We start from the raw sequence: 15,319 nt of genomic DNA on the forward strand, positions 1-15,319 counted from the left end.
ATCCATCACTCCGGCCGATATTGACTTACTTCTTAGCAAATCCGACCCGGCGACATTTGGAAGAGGGCCGAACGATGTTCTTGATGAAACTTATCGAAAGGCTTGGAAACTCGATGAAGACTCCTTTTGTTGGCGCTTTAATCCGGATTCTGGAGAATTTATTTCGCGACTTACTCAAGGACTTTGTCCATGGGACACCTTCGAGAAAGGTATCCGCGTTGAGCCTTACAAATTGAATGTGTATGGTGAGACAATTTGGAGTTTCAACTTTGTCTATCAATGAACGCCACCACTTTGTAGGACAAGGCGGATTTTTCAAGACTCACAAGGATACCCCTCGTGCTGAAAACATGTTTGGGTCCCTGGTCTTTACTCTTCCCACCCAACATGAGGGTGGAAATTTGAATCTCCGCCATCGGACTCGTCAATTATCTTTTGATGCGGCCGCTCTCCTCCAATCGGCTTCTCCTACCTCTGTTGCGTATGTAGCCTTTTACAGCGACGTCGATCATGAAGTCCTTGAAGTGACATCGGGCCATCGAATCACAATCACGTTCAATCTCTATTTCGACGACTTCAGAGCTCCAGTGATTCTTCCCAAGAAGAAACTTGATATTCCGAGGAATCCGTTCATGCTGGCTCTACAAGAATTAACGAACGATGCGAACTTTCGCAAAACGACTCAATATCTGGGTTTTGGACTCGAGCATGATTATCCCATGAAAGTAGAAGGACATCAAGGTGCTAATACTGAATTTGTGGACAAGTGGCAAGGGTATCTTAAAGGACCAGACGCACTGCTATATCGTTCGCTCGCCGACATGGGTCTTCGTCCTGAGCTTCAACTGTTGTACGACTCAAGTAACATTTTCAATGGGTCTGCTTATTTTTGGGTTATGTATCCAGGAATCATTTCTGGAGAACACGAAGACGACGCGAATGATGAAAAGCCATTATCTCAGTTCATGGACATGGGGGCGCGCATCGTATGGAAAGATAGCCAAGCAGAGAAGGAGATCAAGATGGATGAAGAGAGATCGATTTGGGAAGAAGGCTACATGAAAAACATCAAAGAGTACAAGCCGTACTCGATCAACATTCGCTGGATCACTAAACCAACTGAGAATCTAACGGGGGAAACGCCGTATATCGAGCTCGGTAATGAGGCTCACCAAGAGATATTCTATTTTAGTGTCTGTATTGTTGTGAAACTGCCTGCGCGCTCCGGTTCGACAGGTGAAGAAATGTCTAAGGTTGCGGATTAGGCTTCCTTGTGTAGCTCCTTTATAACTACCGCAGTCGGTCCAAAGAGTGTAGAGGCCTAAAACTTTATCGAAAGAGCATACCATTGTGTCCCGAAATTAGTTTGTGCACATTCGATTAATCGTGTTCCCGAATAATTGGTGTCCTAGCCTGATGCACGGGACTTACCGAACAGTAATACTGACTGATGGATGACAAAGAATATTATTAGGAACTTGAAAAGCACGTTGGCCTTTCACAAGAGAAAAGACATGAATTGTGGGTGCTATTAGATACTGAGTGACCAAGAATAAGTAAGGATCATGGATCTGATTTAACTAGTAGACTCTTACCATCACTGCTACAAAGCTGATTTAGAAAGGAAGATTGAAAAGGACGAGGAAACGCCCGAAATGTTTATCCAATCTATTTCTTCTTTTTCGGCTTTTTCTTCTTGACTCCACCGGCAGTAGGAGCAGACTGAATGGGAATAGGAGGAGCTGCTGCCTCGGGTACAGATTCTACTGCGGGTGTCAGTTGCTCTGGCATGGGTTTTGGCGGCTCTTTGCGTCGATTTTGCATTTTGTCGATCAACGAGAGATTTAAAGCCTCGAATCTGTTGAGGAAGATCGAAGAATAGGTCTTGAATTTGATACACTGCAGTGATAGTCTGATGAGCCTGGTAGCACAACAGGAATACGAAACAGACGCACGGTGGCATCATCGGTGATTTTCAGCACGAGTTTTCCCTCTGTTGATTTCCATTTGACGACATAGCGTGCCTGGGAATGATATCAGCTTGAAATACGAAACTCAATAAGCCAGAACTGACGGTGTTTGGGGATCTTGTGTAGAGGGCCTCTGCCGCATCCTGGAACTCAGCCCAGGAGTGGATGTAGACCATCGTGCATCCTAGCCCGCGCAAACGGCATGTCACACCCAACTGCAATCACGCTGGTCACTGATTGCGTGACACCCGATAAATCCGGTAAAGGGCCGGAAGAAGATCAAAAGTTGGATCTTACCCAGCGTCGGAACATCTCGCACTTTTTCTCTCCGCCACGACCACCAGCAATGTCGGCTGAACACAAGCCAAAGCGTATGTTTCTGCTGCTAGACTTGTTCTTTCTACTAACGAAACTCGTTCGAAAGCCCTTCCCTTCGTTGCCAACTTTGCAGCCGGGGCAATTGCTGGAATCTCCGAAATTCTTACTTTTTACCCCCTTGGTATGTTGGCCACTTGTTGCGTTGTTTTCCGACTCTAATTATACCCATAGATGTCGTACGTTGTCGCCGTACTTTTTGGATTACCGTCTACCATGTAGTCACACGAACATGATCCTAGGTGAAAACTCGTATGCAACTGGACACTGGCAAGTCCCAAGGACTCGTCGGAACACTGTCTTCTATCGTCAAGCAAGAAGGGTATGCCTCCCATTGCTACTCCACTTTCTCCACTTGACGACAAATTTCAACCAGCGTTGGTCGGCTTTATCGGGGTAACTTTCAATTTTCGGCCAATTTTCGGCCCATTTCTCACTCTCGTCTCCACAAGGTCTCGTTCCTCCCCTTTTACTCGAAGCCCCTAAGCGTGCTGTCAAATTGTACGTTCAATCGGAATCCCTCGATGAACGGAGAAAGCCTGATTCTTACACGTGAATGTGCGGATAAAGTGCCGCCAATGATTTTTGGGGAAAACATTACGTCGATTGGTCAGGCGAAAGCAAAATGACGCAGAGCTTGTCGATTCTTACAGGTTGCAGTGCTGGAGCTACGGTGCGTTGGTGTGAGCAAAAATCACTCATGGTCTGACACTCGGGAAAAGGAAAGTGTAGTTGTCGTACCATTCGAACTGGTCAAAATCAAGTAGGTGTCATTTTTGGTATCTGCGCGTTTGCAAGGCCTGACTCTCAGGTAGACTCCAAGACAAAGCAAGCACGTTTAAAGGCCCGATGGACGTCGTGAAGCAAGTCATTCAAAAGCAAGGTGTCCTTGGTCTCTATGCTGGCATGGAGTCCACATTCTGGCGGTCCGTAACTTCACGCTTTTTGAGCGTTTAATGCCGTGAGAGTGAGGTATTAATGCTCGGATCAGTCATTTCTGGTGGAATGGCGGGTATTTTGGATGCATCTTCACCGTCAAGGGGATGCTTCCCAAACCGAAAGTGCGTTGTTAATTATGAGCGATAAGAGTGATTCTTACCTTTTGTCATAAGACGTCCAAGGATGAACTTTTCAACAATTTCGTTTCCGGTGCTGTTGGTGGTTTATGTGGTACCATGCTTAATACTCCGTAAGTTTGTTTTTTCGTGCCTTACCGCCTGACTCAAACATTTAACTAGCTTCGACGTGAGTCCCTATTTATCCACCACCTGCATGCGCACCTGCGTAAACAAGAAGCTGACTCTTTAAATCAGGTGGTAAAATCTCGTATACAAGGAGCCGAACGCATACCAGGCGTCAAGCCGAAATATAACTGGACATACCCAGCCATTGCTACTATGCTACGTGAAGAAGGTTTCGCGTCATTATACAAAGGATTTATACCCAAGGTACTCCGACTTGCGCCTGGTGGTGGTGTGCTTTTGTTAGTGGTGGAATTTACACTTGGTGTTTTCAGACAGGGTGCGTTTTTTGATTTATTTTCATTTTATTTTATGTATCTGTTGATTGCGATTTTTAGTTCTTGGGCCTCCGTATATTTAGAGCATTTTGATGCGTGCGGAGGTGTATATATGTATACAGACTTTTTGCTCTTGCTTGTTTGTATAATTCGCTCATAGATCTGTTCAATTCATGCAGAATGGTCTATGAGAAAGAAGGCGACTTATTGATCGGGATACCAGTCATAAGCACATATATGGCGTGCCTCGTGTCAAGCTATTCTCAAGCTGGCCAGTTGGGCGTCTTTTTACACGTTCCCTCCTTGCGTCCTACCACCACCATATCTAATGCCCCAATTCTCTTTCCTTCAGTTCTTATGCCTCAGACGTTCACGATCACCGAAACCACCTGAAGAGAACTCCAGCCAAGCAACTGGCGTCCACGCATCCTCTCGTCCCTCCTCGGTGCATGGTCCATTACAACAAGGCATGATTTTGTTCATTGTTCATTGATATATATATGATTTCAATACTCATCGTTGATTAGGTCAAGGCGGTCCCGTTACCGCCGCTCCAAACATTTCCAATGATTCTGCTGGCCAGTCTGACCCCGACTCACAACTCATGAGCTCGTTAGTTGTACCAAATTCCGCACAGACGCCCGCCCCATCTGGTTCGGTTCCGCCTATAAACGTCGTGCCTCCCTCCCTCACCACGGACTCGGATCCATCACAGCATAAGAATTTATTGGTTGTACCCGGGCGGTCGCCTGCGACAGCCTCACAAACGTCCTTACTTTCTCAACAATCGAGTGTGAGATTCCCTACTTTGACCTGTGAATGAAAAATGGCTGAAATGTCCCTAGCCACCTCCGCGGCAGGATGGTAATTCAGGCACGACCTATATTCAGAACACTCATGAGTCGAGAAACGTATCTGTTCAAGGGGATGGGAATAATGGTGAGAAACTGGTCGTTAACACGAGGACACGCTATATATCATTATTGATTACTTTATGCTAGTCAACTACTCAAATACCGTCATCAACCACCCGAATGATAACTGTACGAGCTATTTCCATCATCGCCTTACTTTTGCTGACGTCGCCTAGTCATGGAAAAGCTCCTGGGGAAAACCATACCTGGGGCTGCTTTCAATTCTGACGGTCGTGATCCACCTCCGCGATGTCATCCCGGAACTCGTTTGGCTATCCTGGCGCGATGCCTAGAGTTTATTGCCAATGCCATCGACGAGAGAAAGATGCGCTGGGTGGTTGGTGCAGCTGGGGTCGGAAAGTCGGCCATCATGCAGAGCGTCGTTGAATCCCCTCTTCCTTCCGTGTCCCATCACGTTTCAATATTCTTTTCCATCAACGGACGCAATGATGGAGCTAAAACCATTATAACACTTGCCTATCAGCTCGCTACAAAGTGCAAGTCATATCGTCAATTCATCGAGTACGAGATTACTCGTGACCCATCGCTTCTTCAATCGTTGCTCCCCGTACAGTTTGGGAAGTTTATTGTCGAACCCATTATACACCGCTCTCTCCCAGGTCTTCGTCGCATTTTGATAGTCATCGACGGCCTTGATGAATGTGACAAGTCGCACACCCAGCGAGGGCTTCTCCAGCTCATCTATGAGGTCTGTTCCACGTGCCCATCCTCGCCCATCGTCTGGATAATTGCGAGTCGTCCGGAGTCTCACATCCAGTCCTTCTTTGCTCAAGATTATGTGAAAACGGTCTACGAGAAGGAGGAAATTCTGGTTGACTCGGATGAAGCTCGCAAAGATGTCGAGAGATTGCTTCGCGACGAATTGACAAGGATTCAAAAGGAGTTTTCGGTTAATCCCCGATCGCAGTGGCCTCCGGAGAAGGAGCTATGGAAACTGGCTAACGCTTCCAGCGGGCTATTCGTATTCGTCGATACGGCCATCAAATACATTGGCGACCGTACAATTGCAAACCCAAAGTCGCAGCTCAATGATGTACTCAAGGCCATTGATGCCCATCCACTACCTGGCGTCCCACAAGAGGAGCACCCGATGGCACGACTTGATGCGTTGTACGCTCAAATTCTCTCCAAGGTTCCAGAGCGAGTCATGGTACACACACGAAAAATCTTGTTGGCATTGGTTTGGGAATCAAAAGCGAAAGAGCATCTTCGAAAAGAAAACTTCATCGTTTCTTGTAATTGGCTGGGTATGACGAGCGATGACGCCTATGCTGCCATTCATCTTCTGAGTTCGGTTTTGGATGACCCTCCACGCGACGAAGCTCATAAGGAAATGCTCCGGCCATTTCATAAATCATTTATCGACTACATATCCGACTACACCCGATCCAGGTTTTGCCTCGATGTTAACGACGAAGCTTACCTACTTGAGGTTCAGTACGCCTTCAGAATACTCGAGCAGGCTTCTCATGGCATTGATTTTGACGATGTGAATTATATCATTGAACTTGAAAGGTCCACGCCCTTCGGTGCTCTAGCCTTTGGTCCCGGCACGGGAGACAATATTTCGCTTGCTTGGCCTGTTGATGAAGAAATGGACTGGTATGACGACAGAACGAGGGTTAAATTGTATAAGTTGGCTGTCTCAAATGTCGTGGAGGGTATTAAACAAGGAAAATCAGCCTTCTGCACCGAGTCCTGCATTCGCCTTATAACATCTCGATTTCATCAGTATTTTTTCAACGATTTTCCAATCTGGGAATTGCAAGAGCTGGTGTTTGCAAGTTTCTTCTTCTATTCTTCATGTGGTTGTGATGTTGAAACTTTACTTTAGAATCGATCTCGACGCCGTGACTTGATGAAATGTGGTTTATTGAAGCAGGTACCTGTCAAGGTGCTTGATTTCACCAATATCACACAGCAGGCCAAGTTGCGGTTCCGTCATCCCACAGCAACAGCGACAAGTCTATCTCATCCGTGGACGCGATCTTGTACAGTGAGTCAAATATTTCTGTCTGCAACGAACTCAATAAATTGGTGTTGTGCAGCATGGAAGAGCAGGCAACTGGGGAAAAGGCAAGGCCGAGGACTGGGAAACCAAAATCTCTGTGAAGGAGTCGATAGGTTCACTACCGGCATGTCATGACTGCTGTATACGATTGGAACGACAATTAGATGATTGGAAAACCCGATCTCCGGACCAGCCTACCACGATTCTGTTTACTTCGACTGGAACGTCATTTGTAGAATTTCAATTCGTCGATTCAGATGATGGAGTGTCGGAGTGGACATATTGGCTTACCTATAAATTTTCAGCGGAGGAACGGATAAAATTAGGGAGTACCGTGTAGTGTATGCCCAGATATTACCAGAGTTGTACAAGATTTGATTCTCATTGACCGAGGCGCACAAAAAGAATTTCTGAAGTCGAATCCATACTCAGGAGCCAGTCAAATTTGTCTTTTCAGTGGCGTACCGAAATTATACAATTAAGTGAATTTTTTGGCTGAGCCGAAAACCTCAACTTAACAGTGTGACTGCTTCCTCTTCTTCATCAACGCCTGAAGCGCCTCTGCTTCCTTGCGCTTCCCCTGGTTCTTGTATGTGGTCAGAAGATTGCCCATGCTCATGAGGGTGGTAGAATGATCATCACCGAGCAGTCGCTTCATCTTCTCAATCACCGCCACCTGAAGCGCCTCTGCTTCCTTCCACTGCCTCTGGTCCCTGTACATGGTCGCAAGATTGGCCATACTCGTAAGGGTGGTAGGATGATCATCACCGAGCAGCCGTTTCATCTTCTCCATTACCACCACCTGAAGCGCCTCTGCTTCCTTCCACTGCTCCTGGTACCAGTACGAATTTGCAAGATTGGCCATGCTCGTGAGTGTGGCAGGATGATCATCACCAAGCAGCTGCCTCTTCTTCTCCATCACCACCTTGTAAAGCGCCTCTGCTTCCTTCCACTTCCCCTGGTTCTTGTACGTGGCCGCAAGATTGGCCATGCTCTTGAGTGTGTCAGGATGATCGTCACCAAGAAGCTGCCTCTTCTTCTCCACCACCCCCTTGTCAAGCGCCTCTGGTTCCTTCCACTGCCACTGGTTCGAGTACGTGGATGCAAGATTGGCCATGCTCGTGAGTGTGTCAGGATGATCATCACCAAGCAGCTGCTTCATCTTCTCCATCACCACCACCTGAAGCTCCTCTGCTTCCTTCCACTGCTCCTGGTGCCAGTACGTGGTCGCAAGATTGGCCATGCTCGTGAGTGTGGTAGGAGGATCATCACCGAGCAGCTGCTTCATCTTCTCCATCACCACCACCTGAAGCGCCTCTGCTTTCTTCAACTGCTCCTGGTTCCTGTACGTGGCCGCAAGATTGGCCATGCTCATGAGTGTGTCGGGATGATCATCACCAAGCAGCTGCTTCGTCTTCTCCATCACCACCACCTGAAGCTCCTCTGCTTCCTTCCACTGCCCCTGGTCCCTGTACGTGAGCGCAAGATTGGCCATGCTCATGAGTGTGTCAGGATGATCATTACTGAGCAGCCGCTTCCTCTTCTCCATCGCCACCACCCAAAGCTCCTCTGCTTCCTTCCACTGCCCCTGTTCGAAGCATACAAGTGCCATACCATTCAAAACTGAAGGCGTCAACTGTCCTGGATCGACCGAGGCTCTGGAGCTGGAGATATGCTGCAAAAGTGTATGTCGATAATTGTAGTCCTGGTCGAACGACGAAGAAATTGATAGGCAAATGATGCTGAGTACACATTTCTGCATGAGCTGTCTATTTCCCGCCATGGTGCTACAACTCCACTGTTGCACTAGTGGATGAATGCTGTAGGTGTGATTTTGATTATCATATTCAATGAGCGAAAATGAAATCAGACGCGCGATGACCTGCTTAAAGTCCCAAGACCAGTCTGGACCTCGTTTTCCCAACATGTTCAACAACTCAGTCACTTTGAGTTGTAGTTCGGAATCCTCCAGTTGCATTTCAGACGATGCCGCCTTTTCGAACATCTCCTCCGATATTCCTTCGTGATGTAGCACCGAGAAAATTTGGAGCAAAGATCTTGCTGACGCGTCAAGTTCGTCGTAGCTCAAACTCCACGTCGCATACACCGCTCGATCGTATGGATCCCCTCCTTGGAACTCTTCATTTTGTAACAGTTTGTCATGGTGACGTCGATAGAATTCTCGATATTCGCTCAATGACAAGTGGCAATGAATGTAAGCGCCAGCTTGGGAAATAGCCAAAGCAAAGTAATGGAGGTCCTGTTTCGCGCTTTAGACTGAAGATGTATTTTAAAGAAACCAAAATGAGAGGAAGAACCTTTACAATCGCCTCTGCCAGCACTTTATTTTCATCACTCTCTTCTGCCCGAGCCCGATCCAGCAGCAGGTTTTTTGCGTCTTCGTGCTCCATCGCACCAACTTTTGCATCCCCGTCTTTTGCAGAGAGATGGCGAAGGTCTCGGTTACGTGTTGTAACCAGGACGTTTCCAAATCGACACTGAGGAATGAATCTCTTCAGTTTCAAGTTCACACCGTCCGCGTGGTCGAAGACGAGAAGCCACTTCCCCTCGCGCTGGCTTGCAAGCCAATGGAGACTCGCATCCACTGATCGCTCCGTATTTCCTGGAGTGATGGCCTCAAGGTCTGTTCGAAGAGTTTGTTCATTGGTCGCGTCAATGTAGAAGACGTTGGAGAAGCTAGAAATTAAACATATAAATTGTCGCCAGTCGCGAGTTTGTAGAGAGTTGAATCATACCAGGTTGATTCTTGCACAAATTTGAAAGCAATTTGGGTCTTGCCGGAACCCCCAAGGCCATGCAAAACGAAGACACGTGGGGAATCACCCCCCAACTCAAAATATTTGCGCATCTGATCAAGGATTTCCTCTCGTCCTATAAATGGTTGCACAGGAAGCGGACAACGCTTGTGTTCCCTGGCTTGTGGGACCGATTCATTTGGATGCCTAGGAGTAACTAGGGTAACGAGATTAGATTATTATGAAGATCTACAAGAGTGATTCTTCCATACCGAGTTGCTCGAGTAGAAGCTGCCCTCGCGGGACTCTGATCGCACTAACCAACAAGGCAAGCTTCTCAGCGACCTCCTCCTTCTGCATATACTGCATTGTATGAGCCTTAACATTATCTAGTTTCTCCCATTCGGAAAGCTCTAGTCTCTGCATCCCCTGCTCGACATTTACGCGAAAATAGGTGTACGGCAAAAAGGAGAAACGGTGCAACATAACTTCGTGTGTTGATTCGCAGTCGGTGGTGATTGCTCTTAACGCATCGATGACGGCTTTTGGTATGTTTCGCTGCCATACCCCAGGTTTCTTGATCCCGATTATTCCGGCCTGTCCAGTACCAATGCTCACCAAACACCCGATTTGACGAGCGCCAAATAGAGCATTGGCTTCTTCCAGCACCACCTGACTCGGATTATTGCGGCCTAGTCCACCATCGATAAAGGGCTGGTTCCGCCCGATCTCAATGCGCTTAAAAAATATGGGCGCTGCAGATGTCGCTCGAGCGGCCTCCCAAATCTTGCAATTGACATGTGTTTCACGAGACTGGTATGTCCTAAGAAGCACTGGGGTGTTCATGTTGTGGGCGCTCTTTGCGCAGACGAAACTAATAAATCTTCGAATTCAAAGTCCAAATGCATGGAAGAGTAAGTAATATACTCACGTTCGGCAGACTCCAGCTTGATCAGCTTCTAATAAGGGTGACTCGGAATCACCAGTTACGGTCTCCACGACAGATTTCATGGCTGCTTCGAGTGTTGTCGCTTTGAATCTTCCCTTCCCCCATCGCTTCATAGCGGAGAAGACTCGTTTTGCCAGGTCATCGTATATTTTGATTGCGGTGTCTACATCCATCCGAAGACGCCCAAGCATTAAAGCAATTATCCTGTAATATACATGTGAGTAACATGAGACAACTGTAGATGTATAACGCTACGCACCCTCCAGTACCAGTACCACCAATCAGATCGAAATAATCGCACGGCTTCGGGAGTACGCTAAGAGGTTCTTCACCGTCCCGCTTCCGTTTCTCGTTCTCCTCAAACATTAGCTTGTGCATAACTTCCTTGATGATGAGTAGTTCTGAAAGTCCGCGAATCCCACCGCCATCTGTTCAGAGTTTACTAGTCAGCGTCTCTATCGGTGAGAGGGTGCAAGCGGACGCATATACCTAGCGCAAGCAGCCTCAAAGGTGGTCCATCTGCATAAGAAGTCATCGTTAAGAGTAAAGATTGAGCCTCGAGGGTGTGACATATGACATGCTGCATGCACGCACCTAAACTTTCACACCGAAAGGCCTAGTACTGCTTGCTGCGACAGCTGCCAGTGGTTATTGAAATTATCTGAAGCGAAGGAGGACCCAGAACGTTGATGGAGATCCCGAGTTCCTTGTCCTGGATGACATCCTATACGAGATCGGGACGTAGTATGGTGACGAATTGAATTTCCATTTGTTTGTTCTCGGACCGTTGACTCGCTATTTGTTCCTGTTTGATATCGCTATAGATTGGACAAATCTTTGAAACCGTAATTCTACCAAAATTGTGTGCCGTGTTCATTCAGCGTAGAGGTTCAACACTAAAATTGTTTTGAGTTTATGTTTGCTAGTTTACACCCTTCGCTTTCACAATCCCGAATCCCCACCACCGTTTGAATCAGGTGGATAAATATGACTCAAGTTCGAGTGGATATGTGGACCCGTCTTAAAAGATACCTTGAGGAATGTTGTGGCTTCCAGGAGGGGAGGAGAGGAGCGCGAGGCAGGTGTAGAGAGCAAACACAGGTGTAGGAGGAGAGGAACAGCAAACTGGACCGGGTAAGAAAGCGGTCCGACAGAGGGTGGGTGAGAGATGTACGTCGAGTTCGCAAAGGGCACAGAGGATGTCGTCAAAGTTGGGCTCGGGGAGGAGGAGCGTCCTGCATAGTACTCATGGCCTCTCCCCCATCTTCCCCAGCATCTGCCCTCCAAGGGCGTTTCAAAAGTTCCTCAAGCACACCTGGAAGCCACCCTTGAAGCTTGACCTTCGAGCAGCGCACGTTTTGATTCCTGGGTCTCGGCGGCAGAAGAACCCTATGTTGATGTAAGAAGCGAAAGGAATTCAATTTGCGAAGGAGCTTATCTTCCATCTCCTCATCGAGATATCGAGGTAGGTGAGAGAGGGAGCGCCGAGGCGTTACTGTCACATATCGTGACAATCTTCGTGTTCACCGCTCGCAAACAAAACATTGATATTCTCCGGTCCATTCTACGGCTCTTCACCCCCGGACATCACCGGAAATCATGGCCATACCATTGAAGATTGTGGTATGGCTAGTCGCATTCTGTGTATTTCCCGCTTTGGTGTTCCGAAGCATTCCGGTGCGTCGTCGCTGTCCTCCATGCTGTTTTCAAGCACGCTACCAGGATCTACATGCCAGATGTAGATGATCCATGAGTGACTAGATGAAATGCAAAGACTGCAGATGGTACGTTGTTGTGTTCTTGGACTTTATCCGAGTCACCTTGATGAACGCTACTGGTTGCACCTATTTGTCCCTGCCAGAACAATCCCCCAGTTAGAAAAGACAAATTGGGGTCAATGACACCTTCTCTTAGAGGATTTTTGGTAAAAATACTCACAGAATGCAAATCAAGCAACCATTTGTGACCGTCTCGCGTGAACTCGGTACTGGCCAGTGCCCCTCCTGTCAACGTCCAGTCGGAGGAATTTGGCCAATGTGGGGTTTAAGGCACGCCACCAGTGGAAGACTGAAGTCGTAGCTGATGAGGGGTGAAGGAAGCAGCGGCGGTATGGTCGTTGAAGAAGAACTCGGAGTGGAGGGTGATGGATAGTGAAATTTGCATCTGAACGAGCTCGTCGCCAACGAGCACATGCAGACGACAATGACGCCAAGCACTGCGAGTTTCGAATTGATCAGCGGCCGAAGTGCTGCTGGTGGCGATAGAAAACGCTGTTCGGCGACGGCTTGCTTCTCTTGACTTTTTCCACAGCTGTACCATAAAAAATGGAGAGAATCGTTAGTTTGTACCACGCAGGGGCAAGTAGCGTGAATATTTAAAGTGCACACGGAGGAACGGTTGTGAATACGGGGAGGGGTGTTGACATGGGTCGACCTATGTTCGAGGATGCCGCGGAGGGCTTCAAAATCGGAATAACAACGCCTAGTAGTAACGGAATGACGAAGCTTGAAAGCATGTATTTTTGTCTGGTTGTACATCAATGAATTGACGAAAAGTGCGAGGGTGTGTTGCGTGCCTTGTAAACATTTTCATAGTCTGGGTATATTTGCGGCCAGCCAACCCAAAGCAGCGGGGCGAGAGCAGTAGAAAGTTATAAGGGGTACTGCTTACCATGCGTTTGAAGGTTTCGGACCCCGATTTCGAGGAAACTTTGGAGGATACTGTACATCTCCTCAATCTGTGAAATTTGAATGGCGGGTGAGAAATCAGCGGAGGGGAGATTAAGGCGAGAAAGGTATTGTTTAGCCTCGTACGGACAAGAGGCTGCCTTCAAAAGCTGAACTACGGGCAAAGGGAAAGACGGCACTCGAAATGGCGGATGGCGTTGAAGAAGCGTATCACTCAACTGGACATATCTCAGATATCAACGACAAGTACTGCCACAGTGGGTGTTTATCTCGATCGATCTGTAACTGAATTTCGTGGTTGTCCAGAGATAAGTGGAATATGTATACGTTACTGTAACACGGCGGACAAAACGAGTGTCAGTTGATCGATCAGGGTTTGCTGTCAACTGATCTGTCAATTGCAAATCCAGCTATCGTCACATGTGACGGAGGCTGTTACGGTGTTACCTACTGTTACCTATTACCCCCTAAGTTTCGTCTCCTAAGTACTGTAGCCATGCTCACGTATACACGGGCAGTGATTTTATTGAGTTCAACTCAAGTTGATGGGACTCCGTGTTGGACTCAAGTTTAACTTGGCACTACGCCAGGTTTGTGGACACGCATTCAACTTGAGATGTGTGACCTTGAGTCCAACTTCAGTTTAGGGGTCGAGATATAACGGGTTGGTTCACAGCCGATATTCCTTTTTGGGATAGAAATATAAAGCAACATATAAAATAAAATAAAATAAAATTGATTCATGATCCATATATGCACATCACTAAACTACTGTCTATAGTGCATACGATTTCAATAGCGAGTTCACAAGTTCAAGTGGAACTATGGCCTGGCAGAGTAATAGACAACCATAGCGATAATCTGCTATCCGGACATTAGACATGTGAAGCGATGAAACAGTAACACTCACCACTCTCCAAGGCTTCGAAGCTGTTTCTTGAAGGGATACATATCATATACCAATGGAATGATATGACGTGAAGGAGATTCAATTACACTTTAATGAACACGTCACAAACTCAGTTGATGCAAATCTATCAAGAAGTGATTGACATACCTATCAGCTAGAAGCAAGCCCATCATAATAAGCCTGTGTGTTAGAACCTTGCCAGAATGTCACGGCGTCACGCTGTCACATCTGTTACATATTTTATTACACAATAATTTCCCTCTGCTGCTACAGTTCGACGGAGGCTAAACTATCAGCATACTGCTAAAATGGCGCAAGCTACCGACTTACCAATTGAACTTATCGATCTAATCTTATCTTTCTTACCTCCGAACCATGCGGAGCAAGTACAATGGAGAAAGGCAGCGGCGGCAATAGGAAGAGAGAGTAGACTGGAGGGTTGGAACCTATCGGATCATCGGTGTAGGCGGTGTGGAAGAGTAACCCTAGCAATGTGGGACTATGAGGAACAGAAGGCGTGGGTAATACAGAGATGGGGATACTGGGGACCACGACACTGGGCGATAGCCGGATTCTTCGTACTATGCCCATGTGATGCGATGATTGGGAATTACTTTGGGAGGCGTTGGTTTGTGTGAACGGATTACCTGTTTGGGAGTTGTTTGTACTTGTGGACACTTTTATGGTTTGTTTGGTTCTATTGACGTTTTTATGATCAATTTACTTTTGTTTACTTACTTCTTAAAGATACAATTGGTAAAGCGTAGGGAAGTACAGAGAGTAACTACGCTTACTTATACTAAGACTATCTACCCGAGGTAAATAGTTACCTAGGGTAGTTGGTCTGTGCGCCGCAGTCTAGGTATATAAGTAGGTAGAAACTTGTAGAAAACTCTGTCGAGTTCTCTTAGGTTCACGCCTAATATAACTTTTGTCACTTTCCTCTATAGTTCTTAAGTTCAGGTGTGACCTGTGACATCTCAGTCACAGTCGCCCTAACACTGTAGTGAAAAACTTGAGTCGAGAATATGTCTGTAGCGACGAAACACTTACATAGAAGTTCCGGGTGGAGATGGATGTACTACCTACAAGATTAACAACATCAGCTAAGCGTTATAGAAGCCCCAAGGAAGCACGTACTGGTGCTGATATACCACTCGACATTCACTACATGATTCTATGCAACGTGTCAGTTAAACAAAACTGA

The 15,319-nt window shown here is 47.0% G+C and overlaps 8 protein-coding genes across 8 annotated transcripts; 4 read left to right on the plus strand and 4 right to left on the minus strand.

Moving 5' to 3' along the window:
• Nucleotides 1-13: 13 nt before the first annotated feature.
• Nucleotides 14-863, plus strand: AGABI2DRAFT_52087 (hypothetical protein; the record flags this gene model as incomplete). The annotated part of the gene is made up of 2 exons (XM_006464025.1): nt 14-245; nt 301-863. Coding segments are annotated over 2 exons (795 nt in total), but the record flags the coding sequence as incomplete, so codon positions are not given.
• A 607-nt stretch (nt 864-1,470) lies between these two features.
• AGABI2DRAFT_194675 (hypothetical protein) lies at nt 1,471-2,151 on the minus strand. The gene is made up of 4 exons (XM_006464026.1): nt 2,075-2,151; nt 1,956-2,024; nt 1,596-1,899; nt 1,471-1,538 (listed from the first exon to the last, which is right to left on the minus strand). Exons 1-3 carry the CDS (start codon nt 2,144-2,146, stop codon nt 1,669-1,671), a joined length of 372 nt encoding a protein of 123 aa, XP_006464089.1. The 5' UTR covers nt 2,147-2,151; the 3' UTR covers nt 1,471-1,538; nt 1,596-1,668.
• Nucleotides 2,152-2,267: 116 nt separating this feature from the next.
• Nucleotides 2,268-4,073, plus strand: AGABI2DRAFT_194676 (hypothetical protein). Its single transcript, XM_006464027.1, has 14 exons — nt 2,268-2,341; nt 2,395-2,469; nt 2,520-2,524; nt 2,588-2,667; nt 2,722-2,741; nt 2,798-2,846; nt 2,916-3,018; nt 3,068-3,108; nt 3,161-3,271; nt 3,337-3,406; nt 3,458-3,534; nt 3,584-3,590; nt 3,659-3,866; nt 3,925-4,073. The coding sequence occupies exons 1-14, from the start codon at nt 2,317-2,319 to the stop codon at nt 3,945-3,947; spliced, it is 894 nt and encodes a 297-aa protein (XP_006464090.1). The 5' UTR covers nt 2,268-2,316; the 3' UTR covers nt 3,948-4,073.
• A 1,801-nt stretch (nt 4,074-5,874) lies between these two features.
• Nucleotides 5,875-6,787, plus strand: AGABI2DRAFT_194677 (hypothetical protein; the record flags this gene model as incomplete). The annotated part of the gene is made up of 2 exons (XM_006464028.1): nt 5,875-6,579; nt 6,634-6,787. Coding segments are annotated over exons 1-2 (843 nt in total), but the record flags the coding sequence as incomplete, so codon positions are not given.
• Nucleotides 6,788-7,220: 433 nt separating this feature from the next.
• On the minus strand, nt 7,221-8,301 carry AGABI2DRAFT_194680 (hypothetical protein). The gene is made up of 2 exons (XM_006464029.1): nt 7,453-8,301; nt 7,221-7,396 (listed from the first exon to the last, which is right to left on the minus strand). Exons 1-2 carry the CDS (start codon nt 8,231-8,233, stop codon nt 7,320-7,322), a joined length of 858 nt encoding a protein of 285 aa, XP_006464092.1. The 5' UTR covers nt 8,234-8,301; the 3' UTR covers nt 7,221-7,319.
• A 903-nt stretch (nt 8,302-9,204) lies between these two features.
• Nucleotides 9,205-9,466, plus strand: AGABI2DRAFT_194681 (hypothetical protein). Its single transcript, XM_006464030.1, has one exon. The coding sequence runs from the start codon at nt 9,258-9,260 to the stop codon at nt 9,417-9,419; it is 162 nt and encodes a 53-aa protein (XP_006464093.1). The 5' UTR covers nt 9,205-9,257; the 3' UTR covers nt 9,420-9,466.
• Nucleotides 9,467-9,815: 349 nt separating this feature from the next.
• Nucleotides 9,816-11,050, minus strand: AGABI2DRAFT_153069 (hypothetical protein; the record flags this gene model as incomplete). The annotated part of the gene is made up of 4 exons (XM_006464031.1): nt 9,816-10,440; nt 10,498-10,719; nt 10,775-10,943; nt 11,005-11,050. The coding sequence occupies 4 exons, from the start codon at nt 11,048-11,050 to the stop codon at nt 9,816-9,818; spliced, it is 1,062 nt and encodes a 353-aa protein (XP_006464094.1).
• A 1,873-nt stretch (nt 11,051-12,923) lies between these two features.
• On the minus strand, nt 12,924-13,382 carry AGABI2DRAFT_55938 (hypothetical protein; the record flags this gene model as incomplete). The annotated part of the gene is made up of 3 exons (XM_006464032.1): nt 12,924-13,090; nt 13,186-13,252; nt 13,329-13,382. Coding segments are annotated over 3 exons (288 nt in total), but the record flags the coding sequence as incomplete, so codon positions are not given.
• Nucleotides 13,383-15,319: the final 1,937 nt, after the last annotated feature.

The sequence above is a fragment of the Agaricus bisporus genome (assembly GCF_000300575.1).
Source record: "Agaricus bisporus var. bisporus H97 unplaced genomic scaffold AGABI2scaffold_9, whole genome shotgun sequence".
In the NCBI taxonomy this organism is placed as follows: domain Eukaryota; kingdom Fungi; phylum Basidiomycota; class Agaricomycetes; order Agaricales; family Agaricaceae; genus Agaricus; species Agaricus bisporus.

Excerpts from the sequence above, each read along its gene's own strand:
- AGABI2DRAFT_194675 (XM_006464026.1), bottom strand. The coding sequence starts at position 2,146 with ATGGTCTACATCCACTCCTGGGCTGAGTTCCAGGATGCGGCAGAGGCC. Across the intron at positions 2,025-2,074 it reads ACACAAGATCCCCAAACACC|GCACGCTATGTCGTCAAATG; the intron begins GTCAGTTCTGGC and ends TATCATTCCCAG. Across the intron at positions 1,900-1,955 it reads AAATCACCGATGATGCCACC|TGTATCAAATTCAAGACCTA; the intron begins GTGCGTCTGTTT and ends CTATCACTGCAG.
- AGABI2DRAFT_194676 (XM_006464027.1), top strand. The coding sequence starts at position 2,317 with ATGTCGGCTGAACACAAGCCAAAGC. Across the intron at positions 2,342-2,394 it reads GGCTGAACACAAGCCAAAGC|CCCTTCCCTTCGTTGCCAAC; the intron begins GTATGTTTCTGC and ends CTCGTTCGAAAG. Across the intron at positions 3,272-3,336 it reads ATGGAGTCCACATTCTGGCG|TCATTTCTGGTGGAATGGCG; the intron begins GTCCGTAACTTC and ends TGCTCGGATCAG.
- AGABI2DRAFT_194681 (XM_006464030.1), top strand. The coding sequence starts at position 9,258 with ATGGCGAAGGTCTCGGTTACGTGTTGTAACCAGGACGTTTCCAAATCG.
- AGABI2DRAFT_194680 (XM_006464029.1), bottom strand. The coding sequence starts at position 8,233 with ATGGAGAAGACGAAGCAGCTGCTTGGTGATGATCATCCCGACACACTC. Across the intron at positions 7,397-7,452 it reads GAAGATGAAGCGACTGCTCG|AACCAGGGGAAGCGCAAGGA; the intron begins GTGATGATCATT and ends ACCACATACAAG.